Below are 20,275 nucleotides of genomic sequence, written 5' to 3'. Positions count from 1 at the left end.
ATTTGACACACCTTACAGGAGCACTTAATGACCAAGATTAAGGTTGGAGAAACAGCATAGGTCAGGAATTAAACCTGCCCAAATAATCAGGTGAGACAAATCGTCTAAAGACCTTCAAGTTTTAAGGGTGAGTTTAGTTTGTCTTTAGAATGGAAATGGAAGCCAGCATGAAAGGACTATAACTAAATCATGTGTCACGGCTATTAGGCTACAAACTTCAGCCAGGACACTTAAACACTTGACCATTTATTGCATGAAAACGGTAATACGTTTAAGCTTGGCGTAATTGGATGGCTCCGCTCTGTAGAGCTCCCTGCCGAGAGTTAAACGACCACAACATACAATGTGGCAGGGAGCCTATGACTTATCAAGGTAGGCTACACAGGGCGGTGGTTGGGTTCACCACACAAAACCTACTCTGTTAGCCATTAAAAACATGTCACAACTGTTTGAATTCTACAAGGAGCATAAACCTGGCTGTGTTTGAGCCTCTGTTCCTTGAACACGTGATGTTTTTGCATACGTGTGAACCAGCTGTCCAGTCACCTGATGGACAGCTGGGCCTGAACAAACACTATGCTTCATGACAATAGTGGCTTTGAATGGTCCAAGCATATCTCTAAAATGTTGTAGCCTTCCACTTCCATTAGTACTACAGTCTACTATAGTTAATAGGTGATGCATTAAGCCTGGACTAAAGCCAGTCATTACTTTTTTCTACTTACAGTATGTTTGAGTCAAACTGTTGACCAGATTTATAAATAGACGCATCATCCACCTGGATGTCAATTCAACAGTGTCTGTAATGTGTATCATTCTTATAATGCAATCCTACCCAAGATAACAATACAATTGAGGTAAATGAAATAAAAGACAATGTGGCTAACTAGGTTAGGTTACAGAACTGGAGTATTGCAAGTGATCTATGCTAACCTTGCCATCCAGTCTTGCAGAGGCAGGCCTTGATCTCTGGTTTGCAGCTGCCTCGTTCAGGGTAACCACAGTCGGACACACAGTAGGGGATGTCACAGGCCTCTCCCTTCCAGCTGTCCTCACAGTCACACAACACAGAGCCAGTGGAGTTCTCCACGCGACACTCCCCATGACCAGAACAGTTGTTGGGACATGTGTTCACCCTGAGATGAGAGAGAGAGAGGGATGGAGAGGGGTGGAGAGAGGGATGGAGAGGTGAATGACAGAGGGAAAGAGGTGGAGTGGAGAGAGGGATAAAAAAATAAAAAAATAAAAAAAAATAAATACGTTTTCCATACTAACAGCATCAAATAATACACAAAACCACATCCTATTTTTTTATTAATAGATACAAAACAACATACGGTATAATACAATCCCAGTGATCGGAATGAGGATAGAAAGATGTGTTTTAAACTGGAGCAAACTCCTGAGAACAAACTGTTTTGGAGCAAGACGGTTGACACAAAGAGGTCGTCATTCCCTTTCATGTTATTCAGGCAGTCTCACGGTTTGATGTTCTGGCTTGACTGCCTCTCTCAGACACCAAAGACTGGGGCTCGGGGCACTCGCTTTTATCTGTTCTACTCTTTTTCAAACCAACTGCAATCCCGTCACCATGGAGACAGTACCAGTAACCTGCAAACACTCTGGTGTCCATTGTGCCCTTCACAGATGTTTGGGGTCAAGGCTAGTTAAACAGACTCTCTTTTTTTCCCTGACACTCCTTTCATGTTTGAGAAATAAAACAATTTGAACAAAAACAAGAGGAGCTTGAGTAGAGCTAGAGCATTGGCTCAGTGACTGCAGCAAACAGGACAGCTACAATCATCAATCCTCTTTTTATTTTCTTCTAAAAATGTCCTCAGTAGAACAGCCAATATTTGGTATGAATCACAGAGTGTGTCAGAATATATGAGAGAATGTTCTCAGGAGTGTGAAGTGAAGATGTCTCCTCCATAGTTCTTCCCCACCTGCACATTAAACACATTTTATGTACTAGTACTAGTTCTCACATCAGGTTAACACACCAGGTATGTTGCCACTGACCCAACATGGTGTCCTGCAGGGCGGAGCTCACCTGTAGGAGATGTTGAAGCCAGTCAGGTTGTAGGCTGCGTCACTGAAGAAATGCAGGAGGGCGTAGCCCGACTGTGACACCACCTCGGGCACCGTCTCGTTGCCATAGCGCTCAGGCACTATCAAACCACTGCGATAAATGAATAAAACAACACCCGTCATCACGCATTGTTTTAAAAGGTCCACGACAGCTAATGTGCTGGAGCAGCAGGATGCAGTAACAAAGGTAACAACAGGTCCACAACATATTCGTAGAGTTGGGAGTTTCTCCCAGGAGCAGATTACGTCTGAGGTCATGACCCCTGCGAGGCAAGAGAGGATGTCTGCTTCAGTTCCTCTGCTTCAGGACTTACAGGTTCATCTGATGACAAACATGTTGACTCCTCATACATGATCAACAGTCTCAGCTTGGATGTGAAAAGAATTCAGAGGATGTTGAAAGAAAGAAATGAGAGAGAGAGAGAGAGAGAGAGAAGGAGAGGAGTAACACACGTGTGGATGTAGGTCTCCAGATATGTGGAGGGCTCAGTAGATAGTGCAGTGAGATCCTGACATGGGTGGTAGTGTGGGATAGTGTCATGGTTTACCCCAGGTCATCACCAGGAACTATCTTCCCAGCACAATCATGCCAATATGCCTCAGGGCCATAACCCTGGGGTTCTCAAAGCCAAAATGTAATCAGTTCACACAGTACAAAAAAAAGTGCATGATGTCAAATTCACCATTAGTCAATTAAAAGACTACATGTAAGCAATTACATCCTTAGGATGGAATTTGCAACTAATAATCTAATCAGAACTTAATTCATAACGATTTAATTATCTTGGAACTCTTTTCTCTAGGGTACAGACACAGTCATTAGACCACATGGCAGAAATACCACCAATAAGTCCTGTCCCTGACCCTTGGTCATTGGAAAAACAACATTATGAAGAAAGGTAGGACTTTCTTGGAAGATCTCATACAACTGCACCCATATATTATAAACTAAACTAAATCATAGCACCATTTCCAAGAAAGGAAAAGCATGTGTCTGGGTGAGTCAAGCACAGTAGACACTGTCTAGTCTCTGTTCTGGTCTTGGAGACAGAGTCAAAACCACACAAGACCCACCTGAAGGCAGCAAGGAGGGGTGCATAGATGGAGTCTCCATCATACACATACAGGTGATCCCAGCTGCACTCTGTGGCAAAGTGGTTGAACCGAAGTCTGAGGATGGTGTTGGGCCTACAAAACATAGAAAACAGTTACATTTCAACCAATCACAGACAAACTTTGGTCTGGGGATAATGTAGCATTTGGCCAATGAGAAGAGTTTGAAGATGGAGTTGGGGGTTGGTCAATATATGCCATTTCTATAATAATATATGCCATTTAGCTGACGCTTTTATCCAAAGCGACTCACATTGCAGTGAGTGCATACATTTCAGTATATATGGTCCCAGCAGGAATCAAACCCCCAACCTAAGCGTTGTTAGTACCATGCTCTACCAACTGAGCCACAGAGGACCACTTTCATATAGTATGAAAATCCCTTTTGCTACATTTCAGTATGAATGGATGGTAATGTTTCATCTTAAAGAACAAAGTACTTGTTATAAGCTCTTGCCTATCAAAAGAAAATGTTGGCAGTGATAAATCCAAGATAAGTATCAATGGCCTTCAGAAGAGAAGAAAACTTGATAGCAGTTGCTTAAAACTCTGGTACAATAAAAACAAATTAAAAAAACATTCATGGAATGCTTGCCTATAAATTCATGTCACATTCTCATGTCTTCTCACTTCTTAAATGTCTAAAATCTACACTGTTTTGTGATTTAAAGGAAAGAGAGAGATGTTGTACTCTATTTTTTTCTGCATGGTCACGGTCATATTTTAAAATGCACAATCACGTCTTTCTGTTTCAACACTAGATGCCCTACGGTTGAGGTCAGTTAAGTCGCTCCAGACGCTGGATTCGCCACATTTAATTGCTTAGAGAGCTTTTTAAGAGTCTCACAGCGGATGTCTGTGGGTGCTTATTAAATTACATTTTCTCTTTCTCCACATTCTTGTGATTTTGATTCATTCAGAACATGTGGGTCCACTGGGTTCAACCCCAGCCCTGATAACTGTTAAACAGGCTTCATCTACATAAATGGACCATCTGGACTAGCACGGAATAAAATCCTAAATAACTAATAAAAAAACCACCAGTGGATATTCTGATTAAAGACAAACTGTTATCTGCCACAAGCATACCTGCCTGCAGTGAAATTCATTCTGCATAAATGTGCCTTTTGGGTGTACAGTGTAAGAATGATTTTACATAAAGAAAGGAAGAAACACTGCCATTTTCAGTACTCAAATAAATAGTTGTTATGCTGACTGTGGAAACCAAGTCTAAATTGCATTTCTACTAGGGACTATCGAAATGTGTATTTCTCTTTGGGATAAGCTTATAGATGTGTTGGTCCAGTCTTGCCAGTGACACTGGGTAGGGTAAAGGTATGTTTTTATGGTTCTGATGAACTTACTGTCCCTCGATGAGCCAGGTGCACTTGGTCTTGTACTTGTAGTTCCCCGGGCCGTCCGTCAGAAACCCAGAGGGCCCGGTCAGCCTGGGAGGGAGAAGGGATCAAAGGTTAAACACCATCGCCTAACCTTACACAAGCCATAGAGCCACAACTCACGAGGTTAAGTCATGGGACAGTTAGAAACTCTCATCAGTTTGTCAGCAGCAACTTGTGTGACTAACAATAGTCATGAAAGGCTGAAGGTCATATAACTGTCAAGTTGCCTCAAAGCAAAATCTTAATTTCATGACAATATTCCTTTATCCACCTCAAATAGTGATTACACTGTGTGGCAAAGCCCTCTGCAGACATTACAATAACAAGTCAAGGGTTTGGCTCATCACTTGGGTGACACAGTACTGAGTGAGTTATACTTTAACAAGACACAACAACTCTCCTAACACCCAGTTATAGGCCTAGTTTTCTCTTTCAGTCTGGCCAGCCCAAATCCTGCGACAGTTGTAAAACAGGTTTGGTTTCTCAGTGTGGCTCAAAGGTTCAAGGCCAAGGGTGTTCTGATACAACACTAACTGTAGGGCATAAACATGCTATGATGCAGACAAATAAAGATAACAACTGATAGATGACTATCTGGCTTTTCATAACAACTTGAGAAGAGGCTCAAAACATCCATCAGTCTGACACAGAGTGCCTCAATGAACACAAAAATTGACAAATAAATTAGAACAAAAATATAAGACTGGTTCTGGTGCTACTCCACTAATATTTCCTCTGTTTTGATGGACATTGATAGCGGGCCAGCACTGGACGAATCAGAGCCCTCATCTTTGGGGAAGGCGCACACTACACATCCCACGAACAGGGATTCTACCTTCTACCTACACTACCTTACCTATTCATGAGCAGTAGTCTGTATCGGGAACAAAAACAAGCATCTACAGTAGGGTGTAGTCCTGAGGCTTCTACCCCAGCCCTACGCAATCAACAGTGTTCAAAGCTATAAAACACGGCTGTATATTAATCAAGTTTTTTTTTCCCCCACCCAAAGCCCAGTCTCAGAGTGGTTTGTTAATGAGTGCGCTTACACAGTAGGCTGTACATGTAATTACAGAATGCAGACAGCTAATATAGCTGTGGCCCATGGGGAGTCCTGGCTCCTACTGCTAGGAGACAAACAGTCCTCCCAGAGACTAAGCCATGAGGTTCTAAAACAGATGCTCATTTGGATTCTCTCTCTGCAGATGCAAGGATCACATTCATGTTTTGATTATCCTTGTGTTTACATTACAACATCGCATAGACAAAAAAGGAACATTTTAGATTCAATTACGAGTCTTGATAAGGCAGGATAGGAATCAAGTCAGCGGGGTAAACAAGACACGTGTGTGTTCTACGCAAAACAGCCAATCACTGAAAGCAGTTGCCATAGATAAGCAACCACCAAAACAAATAGATCTTTGGATTTCGGAATGACGCTAACAGAAGCCATCGTTGTCATGCAAATAACGTTGCATCACTGCCAAGCAGTCCGCAATCAGAGTGGCACTGGAGTAAAGCAGACAGGATTTCTTATTCAGGGGTGACAAGCCCCCTGATTAGTGAGACGGTCCAGGAGACAGAGGAGACCGAGGCAGAGTGGCAATACTGCTATGGCACTAGGGCTGGGCAATCAGGCCGTGTGTGTGTGTGTGTGTGTGTGTGTGTGTGTGTGTGTGGGGAGAGGGGTTGTTAATTCATGGATGGACTTCATGGTCAGGAAATCCACACTAAAAAAGTTTGAGGAAACAAACAAGACACCATCAGAGGGAATCAGTCTCAATGACACAGTAGTCCTGTTAATCCCCTTCAGCGGCGGGCAAAGCAGCCCATTCATTCTGGAGACAGCTATGAACATTAATTACATTATGGCATTATGTGCGTTATGGTTTAAGGCAGAGACATTAACAGCTCTGAAGCCTCGAGAGACTGATAGGGTACATCACAAACGGCTTTACACAAGGCTTGTATAACGTCAACCCACACAATAACAAACTCTTTGTATGGCACCTCAGCCTAAAACCATACTGCTAGCAGGCAGCCATAATCTAATAAGAGGGAGGAGGACATCAATACCATATCAACACTGATCGAGATTGTTGACTACTAATCGTGGCACTCACTGGAGAGGACAGCTCCCATGTATTGCATCAAAACAAGCATGTAAATTGGGAACCATTTACCAATGGGTTTATTACCATAACCAGTCCATAGTGGGCTCTGGTCATTCTACAAAAAAAAGTATGAAAAAGTATTCAGCTCGCAAACCAGACAGGCTTCAGGACAAACTGTGTGACCTATATATATCCACACACAAAACCATCAAGCAACGGATATAGGCTTAATCTCACTGGGACCAAGTTTCCCCCACTTCAATGAAAAAATAAACAAACCTGCCTCTGGCGGATAGGTCTCCTTAACGGAAAGGTGGGGACAATCAAGAAAGCACAAACAATAGACTAATTTTCAACAAATGAATTGGGGTTCCTTAAGGCCTCGTGGTTCTTTCCTGACTCCATCTGAGCAGCACACAATCCCACTATAGATGCTGCTCCTGTATCAAGCCAGGGCTGTATGGCAGCATTGTCTTTATGCTAATACTGCTTCAGAGAACTGTCTCACACCAAACACGTCAGCCTTGGCAGAACTACTGACACTGATCTGGTCATCCACAAATGTAACAGGATCTGATGACAAGTTACCATCGGAGTTCCACTGATGAAGCAGGGCAACTAGGGCATCGCATCCCGTTACAATGGAATAACTGAAATACTAAATTCCCCTACAGTCTATTGAGCGGATCCTGTCCTCGCAGAAATAGATGTGTTTTGATTTGCAGGCAGTTCTACAAATCAGATATCTCAGAGACGTAGTGTCACATTGGAGTTCATTGACAGTCTTGATACTGTAAGCATCAACTACGAAGGCTGGGAATTTCTTTGGTCTTTACAACCACCGGGCAGCCGACCCACTTCCTTGATGCACTCAGAGAGATAATGGGCGTAATTGGCTGTCTAAAGTGATGCACAGGGACTATAAACAGTTCAATTTCCCTTTCAAGACCACAGGCATTGCAAATGCAGCAAAGGCTTATACTGCAACCCTGTATTTCATGACCTGCTGGCAGACATCATTGAGCTGAGACAGCATGAGACAGCCTGGGGTTGAATAAATAAAGGACAAGTCCGTGTCCCAAAACGGTTACACTACCATGGACTGATGGCAACAGCATGCATTGTAAACTCATCACAATTTAGTCACAAGAGGGAAAGTCTGACTTTGAACAAATATGAAAAACAAAACAGAATTATGTTCAATAATGACTCATGAATCAAGAGAAGTTATAAATGGAAAGAAACACGAGTGATTATGCCCCGTCCATATCAAAATATGTTATTCTGATTGCAAGCTGGAGGCTATTTCAATTTCAAAGAGCCCTGTGTAAGCAGACAGGCAGTATTAACTACTCTACTTAAGAGCCATCCCACCACAATTCCCCTTGGTGTGTACTCCCACCCAAAATCCCTCCTCAAATTGCCAGACACATCTCTGTTCCTTTCTAACAGCACATACACTGCCACCTTGTCTGCCTCACAAAATCAATCCATTGAAGTCGAAGCCATGTGCTCCGAAACAGATTGGCTGTAGGGTGCAGAGTGCGTCCCATTAGCTTAGCTTAGCCTGATCAGTCCACAGTTAAGAGCAGTGGCAGACCCATCCACAAGGAGGTTTATGTGAACGTTCTGCTGTTTCTGGTTTCATGCCGTCTTAGCGTTTAAGGCTGATTTCACCCACACTGACCCATTATTGTGCCCTTAGCTCACACACAACATACTGGTGCTTCCCTACTCCACTAGGATATACCACATGTTCCTAGACATTCTACTACAATGCTAGTCACTGTTATCAAGGATTTGTCTACAGTAATGATTTGTAGGTACTTTGGGACTGAGCATTTGATGACAGTCAAGCCTAAAATCGCCTATCATATTGCAGCTGACAGAGGTTTTGTTTGACAATCACCCATGACCCTCTCTGTTGATGAACTCTGTAAAAAAAAAAAGGTAGGCATGTCCTGCAACATTATTGGTAACCAATTAGTCACACGTGATTGGCCAAATAAACATATATATTAATCATACACTGCCATGCCACTCATGTTACAATGTATGGTTACATGGAACAGGGTATTGTAACTGTTTCAAACAGTTGCCTTCTCAGAGTGAACTGTCATCTGATGTGTCCCCCCCTCGTCGGGAGACAGGGGGTCTCTCTGCTCTGCACTATGACTGGGAGTTGACACTGACAATAAGCAATTATTTCAATGTTAAAACAAGGACAGTCGGCCAATGATGCAAAAACAATCTCACGCAGATTCTATCGGTCTTACCTGAACCGTCCTCCGCAGTGTTGGCATTGGTCCCCAACCCATCCTGGGAAGCACAAACAGTTGCCAGAAGCCGTGTTGCATTGCCCATTCATGCACGGTTTGTCGCACTCTTTCGCTTCAGTGGAAGCCGGCAGTCCAAATACCAACCCGAAAACGGAGAGAAATAGCACGGTTTGTAGCATCGAACCGCGGTAGCCATCCTCTATCCGACCGCGGATCAGGCTCCGGCTAGAGCCAAAGCAGGCCCGCTGTATCGCTCCGTCCATTCTCACAAAAGATGGCTGCTTGAAACAGGCACTACACTCCTGTCCGATTATGAAAGCGACTGGCCTGGTTTTTAAGCTCCGTTGTAAACTGGGAGGAATTCTATTATTAATACAGTTATTACTCTATTTTGTTGTGACGAATTTGTATCTATTCGTTCACATCTTTCCGGTGGTTACGGTACCACCGCCGCACTGAGCCGCATATTGACAAGCACGGAAATGCGCAACGATTGGCAGGCAGGGCGCGAGGACTTGAATATCATAGGGCCTATTATAAAATAGGGAATGTTTTTGAGTTGCCCCCTATAGCGCTGTAGTAACACCGTAATTACTGTAGTAACAACACTGAAGTCACATCATGTTACCTAATCATTAATTACGTTGAATATGGAGTTGAGGTTTGTGTGACTGCACAAGCCGAATAAGGAACAAACCTTATTCCACCTGTGTATAAACGTAAACTACTTAATATGCAATTACCCCTGTATTATGCTACAGCATGTTAATACAATTGTGTTTCTAGTGACAAAGTTGCTACACATAGTGAAGTGTGCCCGAGAAAGGTGAATATTATGAATATTGAATATTATGGAATGAAACCACCAAGCTTTGTTTTTGATGTGACTTATTTAATTTTAACCAAACACCTTACCAGAACATACGATATTTTATAGATATTTCTAATTCAGTTTTAGCAATTAATTTGATTCAAATACTATATTTCTCCTCAGGTGAAAATAATCTATATAGCATTATACAGTAGGCCTTTGGAGATATACCGTACATGACATTCGTCTGTCAGAAGAAGTCAGGTGTGGTCTGACGTGAAACTCAAACAGCACCATGCTGTGGCCTGGGGATGCACTACTAGTTGGTGACCATACTTACAAGGGTTCAAAATGTGGTCTTGATTTATCCAACATATTCACTGCTAACCAATGCTCTTGTGTGTGTATTTAGTAACTATTAAATAATTCCTCCTAACAACAAGAATGTAATGCACCAGTCTTTGTGTGGTGAGGAGGCACTATGAATTAAAGGAACTTGTCATGACATCCTGTGATTGTTGGTCTCTAGTGGTTGGTTTCTTTTTGAGGAGAGATACATTTCTACATTTAGCTCCCTCTTGACAGCTGCATCATCTTGATAAGGAATTAAACCATGTTTTTGATTTCATGCCCTCCAATTCTGAAATAACAATACAATCTGCCACTCCAAGGCAGTGGCATATGAATAAAATGCACACCAAACACACAAAACTGTACAAATGTAATAGAACATTTATTAAATTTAGACTTGTAAGAAGTCATCATATTTCAACGCACTCCATTGGATGAAGTGCATTCATATATTTATATATATATGTACCACCAACCCAAAACGGATTGATTTCAGCATTAAACATAAATAAAACAAATAAACATATGTACATTGCCAGATGGACAGAGAACAGATTGTGCACCAAGACACACAACTACACACCAGGGGAGAGGCATCAGAGGTGCAGAACTGAACATCCAGGGGAGGACGGAGGAGACAGACAGACAATAGAGCCTGTGTTAAATCAAACAATGCATTGTTGAACAAGTGGTGCTCATACTTAGATCCCGGATTAACAGAACCAAAAACACAAAACCTCTAGAACTTCTGTAAAAGCAGGTGACAGTACTACCCATAATGTTGTGGCTAGTCTAAATAATGAGAAAATTAACTTAAAATCTACGTGTTTAGCTAACTGAAAAATATTCTGAAGCTTTATCAGATACTGTTGATGTTCGATGATATGATTTTGAGACGGAAACATTAAATCAAAAGGCAGAAAGTCAGTGTACCATAACTCCTTCACAAAAACATTCATGAAAACAAATAAACAAACAATCCCTTTTGCTATACTGTAGGTCAAAGGCTAAAGATCACAACACAATCAGAGCTCTAACCTGATACATTTTGACCATGTGAACCCAGTTCGGTTTATGGAAGGTGCTATTTATCTGAAGAAGTTGGTGATCTTGATGAAGTCAAATTTCATCACTGCTCAACACAACCTCTTGGATATCCATTCATATTAGCCTGAAAAGCTGTTGACCTGGTACAGCGCATCCAATCTCAGCCTCAAACAACAGCATACAAGATACAATTAATGCAACGACAAGGGCAGTATCATTTGGAGGGGTTCTATCACTTGGGATGTACAGTTACGTGGTCAAACGTTAGCTTGACTACCTGCATCAGTGAGAAAAAGAAACTTTACAGTAATCAAAAAAGCCTGTAGAATTGCAATATATCAAAAACCTTTTCAAAAAATCATTAGAAAAAGTACAATCAATAACTATAGTACATTACAATTAGCAGTGTTCAGCAAAAGGAACTTTGTGTGACTCCCAAATCATGGGGATAAAAAATGTTTTGCTTAAAGTATGCAGATCACATACTGTATGACAAGACCACCATACTCCAAAAGGAGTGTGGTCCAAGCTATTGTTGCATGGTTGGTGGTTCACTTCTACTAAAAAGCAGGTGATGTGTGTTTGCAATAAAGTGAGATGTGACCGTATCCCCCTGGGCTAAAGTACAGAGATAACATGACACATTCAGCTGACTACAAAATTCAGCTATCATCTCGTCCAGTTATCCCTCCCAGAAATCATGATGCCATCATACAGCAGCCACGGGACAATGCCATTTACAAAGCAATGGCGCCTTGCGGTATGTACAGGATTGATCAAGCTTACCCGTTGAATCAACATACAAAGACAGGATACTCTCTCAGTTATTTACAAAAGCTGTGGGGGAGATCAAGTTTTTTTTTCTTCCATAATCTCAACCTTAACAAAGCTGTATAGATTTACAGTAAAGGAAAAACCTTGGGCCCAGGTACTGGCTTTAGACACCAAACATACCCCTCAGCTTCTTATAAAGAGACATGCAGTAAAAACATGAACCAGCACCTCAGTATTCATTCAAGTGGGGACAAGGTCTCCAGTCCAAAGGCAGGTCCGATATCCGATGCATTCATAAACCCTTTAAGAAATACATTACTTCCTCCTCATTCAAAACAAGCAGAAAAAGTTCTTTTTTGGTCTCCCAAATCAGGCATGTTGGGTAGTACAATACCAGTAGTTACATGTTGTATAGGACAATATATGTAAGGTAAAGGCCCCTTTGTTGAGTGTCCTTCGGGTGTGGGTATGGTGTGGCAGGGCGAAGAGACTGAGTGAACAAACACTGGCTGAGGATGGAATAGATATTTGAAAACATGGAAGAGAGAGGTTCAGTTCAGGTCTTGACAGGTCAATTGGATGGTACGTATTTCTGGGGGGGGGGGGGGGGGGGCGCGCGTGTGAATGTGAATGTGTAGAGAGGGGGTTGATCTCTTAGGTATTAGACTAGTCTTAGGCTGAGCACCTCTGGAGAAAGTACTGAGGGTGTATTGGTATTCTTAGGTAAATGCTCTTCATAGGCGTCTGGGTGGAGTGGAGAGAATGGGAGATCAAGATAAACTGGCACGCAAGGGGGGTGGGGTGGGGTGGAGGGGGGTGTTGGTAGGAAGGTGACTGGCTGTGTGTCTGTGTGTTTAGAGGGGTTGTCTGTGTTGTCGTCGTTAGGCTGTAGACTGGCGGGTGGGGCGTCCTGTGGAGGAGGCGCTGTAGGTGCGTGAACGTTGTCTCAGGGCTGGCCTGAAGGGCACCTCCAGCTCCTGGAATAGGGGAGTCTCTGTAATCTCAGCCGCCTCAGGCCTCTCACTGGGGCTCCACGACAGCATACTCCGCACCATGCCCAACTACACACAGGGGAGAGGAAAACACATCTAAGCCTTTTTCTTGTGTAGAACTGGTACTACTGTTCAGTATTGTATGATTTATAGTAAGATGACAATCAAATGATCATACAATGTATATTTTAATCATATAACGTAAACAATTTCAAGAGCATTTTTCATATTATGATTTTCAGTTCTGGTGGTCACGTTACATATAATATAAAGCGTTTTGCAAAAATAAATCTCCCTTTTGGTCACTAGGTGGCAGCAGACACTCACCTCCTGAACGTTGTTTTTGGAGAATACAGCAGGAAACTGCAGCGCCCGTACTTCAGTCAGAGTCTGAGGAAGACGGTGACAAACTATTATAAAAATGTCACAAAACAACCACTTACTGTCTATTGTTCTGAGAGAGATTCATACTTTTAAACCATTATAAAACCAGTCTGTGCACTTCCAAGAACAAGTCTGACAAGAATAGCCTAGTCTTCGTGTTTACAGCTACCCAAGAGACATCAGAACATCTTAGCGCCCGTCCCTGTTTTTGTCTACTCACCCGCACTCTCTCCATCTGGGTGCGGAAAGGACACAGCAGCTCAAACAGAATCAAGCCCAGAGAGTAGATGTCCACTTTGTGCGAATAGGAATTTCCAGAGAGCTGTAGAGCAGAAGGGAGATACAGACCTCTATTAGACCTCTATTGTCCTTATAGACATATAGCTTATGATAAGAGTTTATTGCTCTGAAACACACAATTCAAGTTTCAATACCTACGCTATAATAACTATAATCATTAAAAAGGGGTCAAAATGAAATGAACAGAGATTGTCATGTGTGCTCTCTTGCCTGTTCAGGGCTCATATAGAGCTTGGTGCCAACTTGGCCCGTGTGGCGGGGGTAGACGGGCATGGGCGTCAGGGCACCAGGCTCATCTTCATCCTCCTCCTGGTCCATGGCTGTCACCAGCCCAAAGTCCCCCACCTTCACCACATCATCCACTGTGAAGAAGATGTTGGAGGGCTGGAGGGAGAAAAAAAAACAAGAAAAAAAAACATAATTTACAGTCCATACGGGGTGGGCGGGTGGCTTCACTATCACACACAGTGAACTGTCACACACACACCATCTCATGTGTGTGCATGTATATTTCCTCACCTTGAGGTCCCTGTGCATGAGTCCCTTGCTGTGGAGGAAGTCGACGGCCTCAGTGATCTGCAGGAAGATGTCCAGACACTGGCTGTGCTCCCTCTGCTCCGGCAAGCAGCGCTGGGCCATCCAGTCCTTCAGGTTCTCCTTGCGGCACAGCTGCATCTGGATGTACAGGTAGACCTTGGGCGAGGGCTGGGGCCGCTGGGTGGGCTGGGGGGTGCGGGAGGGGCTGGCGGCCAGGCAGAGGGTGGTGGGGCGTGGGGGAGAGGAGGAGAGCGGGACAGGCTCCACTCCTCTAGTGCGGGAGGAGGAGGAGCTGGCCCTCTCAGTCATTGTGCGGGGACTGGCCACCCTGGATGCAGTGTCTGCATCTGCGTCTGCTTCTGCATCTGCACCTGCATCCCGGTCACAGCCCGAGTCCTCAAACACGATATCGAAGGAGGAGGAGGTGCAGTCACTGGGGCCGCGAGGGGGGCAGAGCTCAAAGGAGTGAGGGGTGTCTGAGGCCTCGGGGTCCGGCTGGCTGTCCTGCTCGGACATCAAGCTGTCCTGCCCCAGCAAAAAGGGGATGTGGAGGCCAGGGCCGTCACCGTAGCCCAGAGCCCCGCCAGCGGAGGTGGACAGCATGGCCTGGTCATCCACAGAAGAAACGCTCATCCCGTCCCCTCCAGGCCCAGACACGGACACAGACGACACAGGGCTGGACACAGGGACTTTGACAGACAGCGCCTCCATGTGGTCAGGGAAGCTCAGTGGCCAATCCGTGGTGCTGAAAGAGAGAAGGGAATGATTATCCCCATAATCCTACTGTACCTGCTGTCCATCATATCAATAGGCTGTGAGGGAATCACTCAAAATAACTATTACTAGCATGGGGACTACGCGACGTCCCTCAGCCAGTGCTAGTATCATTGCGCTGGTATTACTAACATACCTTGCATCTTTGAGCCACCTCTGGTCCATCTCCTCCTGCCAGCCCTCAGGTGGGCTTTCCTGCCAGGCGTTAAAGTAGCGGATGATGCCAGGGTGCTCCAGCTTGGCCAGGGCCTTCACCTCCCTCATCACCTTCTCACGGGCCAGTTCCCTGAGACCAGGCAATCATACACCAGGGTCAGTAACAGCTACTGCACAGGCACGTATAGGGGACAGAGACACAGGTACATAACCATCTCTTGGTCCTACAGTACAAGGGAGTATTTGAGCAGTGTGTACCTGTTGGGCAGGCGGATTCTCTTGATGGCATAGTTACAGTCGTCCACTTTGTTGCGGGCCTCAAACACAACGCCAAACCCGCCGCGGCCCAGACACTGCACCGGCTCAAAGTCAGTCAGGTACCTGGTAGAAGACAGGCAGACAGTATTAGCACACATGAGGTCCCCCTCTTTGCAGCTGTACAGTGTTACATGTGGGACTCCACACCCTTCCCACAGGCATCCCTGTTATTGCTCCCGGAGGGTTTGTGGTGTGGATATGTATTCATGCAAGACCTCATTCCACATCTCTGCCTTTTTATGATCCCAACTCATCAGCTGCTCCTGTTCTCTCTACTGTGGCACTGCCAGGGTGCAGTGCAGGGTGGAGAGGGTGTGTGTTTGGAATGTTATGAGGATATTTTCTGTCTGAGAGGGGGGGGGGGGGGTTTGTGTGTGTGTGTGTGTGCGTGCGTGTCTGGGTCTTGAGTGATGTGAAAAACAACGCCACAGACCACATGCGTATGTATGTGTTTTTCTTGTGGTTTACCTAAGCTCATGCATGTAAACGTGATCTATTGATCGCTCTGAGGTCTGTAGCAGCCAATAAATTCTGCTGATTGTGTAAACATTGTCTGATTTAAAAACAGGTGCTGAGTATTGTAATGTGAAACCCCTTTCCATGGCAGATGCTACAGGCAAGGGGTGGAGAATAGGGAGGGGCTGGCAGGAAGGGCAGAGGGTCAGACATTTCACTCCAAACAGCTGTTATCCAATCATATGAAACAACGCCTAACATTTTATTATTTAAATATAACCTTATCTAGATCGCCAGGAAGACCAGTGGTCACCATGGTAACAGTATCATTTCTGTAGCTACACCCTGCATCAGGAGACTTTCATGTGGTGACTACAACTGCTCGTGATGGGATGTTGCTAAGGAAGTTGTTAAGGATGGGCTGCCAAGAAGAGAATCAGTTGTCGGGTCTGCGTTAACACCATACCTGGACACGTATTCGCTGGAGCGTGTCTCCATGACAACCACCTCTTTGGGTTCCAAAACCTCAAGGTCAAACTTGCTGTCTGTCTGGCACTGCGTCTCAGACTCCTTGCGTTGCTGGGGAAGAGGAGAAAAACTATGTGAAAATCCATAAACAACCAGCTACATTTTTTTAAAAACGCCGCTAGCTCCCCTTGTGGGTTATGGTGTGTGAAGTTGATAAAACAGGGCCTTACCCGTACGTATGTGACAGCTGGCGGGTGGAAGAACTTGCGGACGATGTAGGTGGTGGCAGCAATGCAGAATACGATGGTACCCAGGATCTCCTTCCACCAGGGCAGCAGGAGCACAGGGTCCTTCCTGCGCTTCTCCTCCAACTTCCTGTTCTCCTTCGGCAGGCTCACCACCGCCACCTCCCGCCTACCCCGGTAACGCTCAGTGTAGGGGAAGTAGTACCCGTTGTCTACGGAGAGGAGAGAGAGAGAGAGAGAGAGAGGTCGATAATGTCAATGTCTAAGATAAAGTCAAAGTCAAAACAATAAATATCTGTATTGTAATATTTATATTTCAAGGTCATTTTCAAACACAGGATTCCTACCATAGGGGTACTGCAGGACAGACACCGCACCGTTGCTGTACTCGTCATAGGAGAACTTGTCGTTGTTCAGACACTTGTCAAACTCCTCAGAGCCAACCAGCGCCGGCGTCCGGGAGGGAGAATCTGCATGAGACATATTGCTTAAAAACAACACTTACATGCATCTAGAGTTTACGTTGAATAAACAAACAACAACCCAGGAAATGGGAGGCTTGAGGCAAAGCATGTGACGGCAGTGTTGAAAGCACTGGTACAGTAGCAAGGCACTTACGGATGAGGGGTTTGTATTTGACGACGGGTAGAAGGATCACATCCTTGTCTGAGCTGTGGCCACTCAGGGCTTTGGTCGGGAACTTCTCAGAGATCCTGACTGAGGATTGGAGATAAAGCTGCCCCTGAAACATCCCTGAGAACCAGAAAGCACCGTCTTAAATACCACAAACTCACTCAGGACACTATAGACGCATAGCATAGACTATACACACAGCTACAGGAAGAAATAGGACATGTGCCTATAAATAGATCAGGGCAATGCGGATGTGGTGTTCTCCCACAGGATATGAAAAATGCATTCCCATAGCGCCCAATTGCAACGTTTTTCGGTTTAATTTGTCAACTGAAAAAAGACGTTGACCTTCCAGAGCATGTAGACATCTTCAGAGAGCACATCTTTCTCGTGGTTAAACCCATCAACTGATGTCTACACATGAAAAAACCTCTCCCTAGTGAATGTGTATCCTGAGTATTTACCCAGATAGACGCTCGACTCCCCAGTGGCTCCCCTGGCCTCCTCCATGATGTCCTCCTCCTCCTCCTCCTCTGCCTCAGGACGGCCCTGGTTGGGGGTGTCATCAAACAGACTTATCGGCGTCACTTTGCCCCCGCCCACCAGCCAGGCCGAGGCTATGGGGGTGCAGAACTAGAGAAACAAGAAATGACAGCGTTCAGTGTGAGGGGTAGGTTGGAAAGGTCAGGGTTAGGTGGAGTTGTGGGTGGGAGAATAAGGACAAAAGTTAAGGGGTGAGGTGCTACATGATGATTCCTACCTGATGTTCCCACACCAGCTGTCCCTCCGACTTGCTGCTGAAGGCCATGACCTTCCAGTCAGGGACGGAGACCTTGATGACGAGGTCAGGCGTCTCTGTGTGCGTGTCAGGTTCCTCGATGATGCGCTGGTTGTCACGGCGCTCCTCCTTCCACACGTCGCCGCTCGCCATCTCCCCCTCCAGGAAGTTCATCCCTGGCTGCTTGTCAGAAACAAACTTCAGCTCAAAGTTCCCCACACTGAAGTTCCACCTAGAGAGAGAGAGAGAGAGAGAGAGAGTCAGGACGGTATTAGCTCAAATAAACATCTCTTACCATGTACCAATGATAGGTGCTAGGTTGGGAGGTTGTATGTTGGGAAATCTTGAGGTTGGAATTTTGAGTAGTAGTAGTAGTAGTAAGTGTAGTAGGTGTAGTAGTCGTAGTAATAGTAGTAAGTGTAGTAGTAGGTGTAGTAGTCGTAGTAGTAGTAGTAGTAGTAGTAGTAGTAGGTGTCGTAGTAGTAGGTGTAGTCGTTGTCGTGATAGCAAAGACTCACTTCTCCAAGCCAGAGCGAGGCCGGACAGCGCGCACAGTCTTCTGGGTCCTCTGCAGCAGCAGGACATCCTCTGGCTCAGTCTCCTCCTCCCCCCAGCGGCTACAGCCCACTGAAGAGCAGATATACCGTAGCTGAGACACACACATAGGACAGGACAGGACGGGGGGGAGAGAGAGAGAGAGAGAGAGAGAGAGAGATTTAATGATCCATCACAAGGAGGAGGTGTTTACTTCGAGAGTTTGTGACACAGTTAAGGCCGCTTTGGATTGGACGAGAGCCTTGCACACTGACCTTGCCGCTGTAGGCCCCCAAGCCGTAGGTGGTGAGGGACTTGCCCCCCACTAGAACCGTGTCCTCTCCGATACGGTAGGACGACTCCAGGAGGGACTCCACATTGAAAGGCACTGCCTCCATACTCTCCCTGTCCCGGTTCCACTGGAATAGGGCTCCATCCAGAGACGGGATGAACATCTTGCTGCCAAACACCTTGGAGGAGGAATACAAACAACAGGAGGGGAATTAGTAACTGTACATCTAAATAACTGAGAAACCTGCCTGTAATGCGTACTGTCAAGTACTTTTCCACTGTAATGTTGAATTGATACAGTTTCACTGATAAACTCACTAAGTGGCCCTTACTTACAAATCCAAAACACCCACATACTCACTGGTGTGCTTGACATACATCCACCCACACACACACACACACATAAACCTACACCCCCACACTTGGACTAAATCCACACACTAGAACCATTACACCAACGAGAACCATAACACAACTAAGACTGGGCCTGTGCAATAAAAATCAACACAACCCATTATCACTACACATTATCTTTCACAATACTGCCCTAGCATCGCCACTCGTTTTGTGTTTTACTTTTTGGGTTTATTTAATATAGATAATATGCCATTCAGCTGACGCTTTTATCCAAAACGACTTAAATTGCAGTGAATGCATAAATTTTTCAGTATATATGGTCCCAGCTGGAAACGAACCCCCAACCTAAGCGTTGTTAGCGCCATGGTCTACCAACTGAGCCACAGAGGACCACAGAGGATTTGTTACAATAATGTTGTAAACAGTATACATACTGCACATAATACTAAAGTGAGGCACACAACGCAGTAGGCTGAATTTTCATTTACATTTGAAATTTTCAGTAAATATAGTATTGTAATAGAGTATTGCAATGTATTGTAGCACAATAGCATCGTATCTTGACCCATGTATCGCGACACGCATCGTACCGTGAGGTCCTTGACAATACTCAGCCCTAACTAAGATGTTTATACAGTATTAGGCCTAACCCAAATCTGGATGAGTGTGCTCAGCTGACCCCCACAGATTCAGTGTGCTGTGCAGGGGGGAGGGATGACATCATAAACAACCCACTGAGTGTTTTGTTTAATCCCATTCTGACCAGAGTTCTAAACCAATGGAGTGTGAGATGGGCCGCTTTGGCCAGGAATAGAGATTGGGGACCTCGTGATAGAATGATTTACAACGCAGCCAGAGCAGAGGTGATGTCATCTTTTCAGACTGGGACAGATGAGGAGGATATATTTAGCAGGGGAGGATGGAGGGGGTTGAAGACCTGTCCACATCACACCATGCTGCAGGGGGTAAGAGGTTTAGAAGGGGAGATCTCTGAGCCGATGACTCATCCTTCTGCTCTGGTCTCTGCTGATGCCTTAATCCCTGCCTGTGATCTGGCCCACTGTTCAACCAG

At 45.0% G+C, this 20,275-nt stretch overlaps 2 protein-coding genes across 2 annotated transcripts in view; both read right to left on the bottom strand.

The window, feature by feature from the left end:
• The window catches only part of atrn (attractin), a 43,596-nt gene extending 34,316 nt beyond the window's left edge, over window positions 1–9,280 (bottom strand). Inside the window, exons 1-5 of the mRNA XM_083682982.1 lie at window positions 8,995–9,280; window positions 4,569–4,652; window positions 3,166–3,279; window positions 2,054–2,182; window positions 934–1,136 (exon numbers count right to left, since the gene is read on the bottom strand). Coding sequence (XP_083539108.1) covers window positions 934–1,136; window positions 2,054–2,182; window positions 3,166–3,279; window positions 4,569–4,652; window positions 8,995–9,260 — 796 coding nt within the window. The 5' untranslated portion in view covers window positions 9,261–9,280. The remainder of the gene's footprint in view (window positions 1–933; window positions 1,137–2,053; window positions 2,183–3,165; window positions 3,280–4,568; window positions 4,653–8,994) is intronic.
• A 1,237-nt stretch (window positions 9,281–10,517) lies between these two features.
• Window positions 10,518–19,010, bottom strand: LOC310814367 (eukaryotic translation initiation factor 2-alpha kinase 3-like; the record flags this gene model as incomplete). Its single annotated transcript, XM_083683749.1, has 15 exons — window positions 10,518–13,041; window positions 13,300–13,362; window positions 13,577–13,678; window positions 13,867–14,040; window positions 14,176–14,938; window positions 15,104–15,253; window positions 15,382–15,504; window positions 16,364–16,476; window positions 16,596–16,822; window positions 16,958–17,080; window positions 17,229–17,363; window positions 17,708–17,876; window positions 18,004–18,253; window positions 18,540–18,670; window positions 18,831–19,010. 15 exons carry the CDS (start codon window positions 19,008–19,010, stop codon window positions 12,862–12,864), a joined length of 2,883 nt encoding a protein of 960 aa, XP_083539875.1. The 3' UTR covers window positions 10,518–12,861.
• Between the last annotated feature and the right edge of the window lie 1,265 nt (window positions 19,011–20,275).

Source organism: Argentina silus (genome assembly GCF_951799395.1).
Source record: "Argentina silus genome assembly, chromosome: 13".
Taxonomy (NCBI): domain Eukaryota; kingdom Metazoa; phylum Chordata; class Actinopteri; order Argentiniformes; family Argentinidae; genus Argentina; species Argentina silus.
Note: the sequence above shows the minus strand (reverse complement) of the source record. Positions and strands in the feature narration are given on the sequence as shown.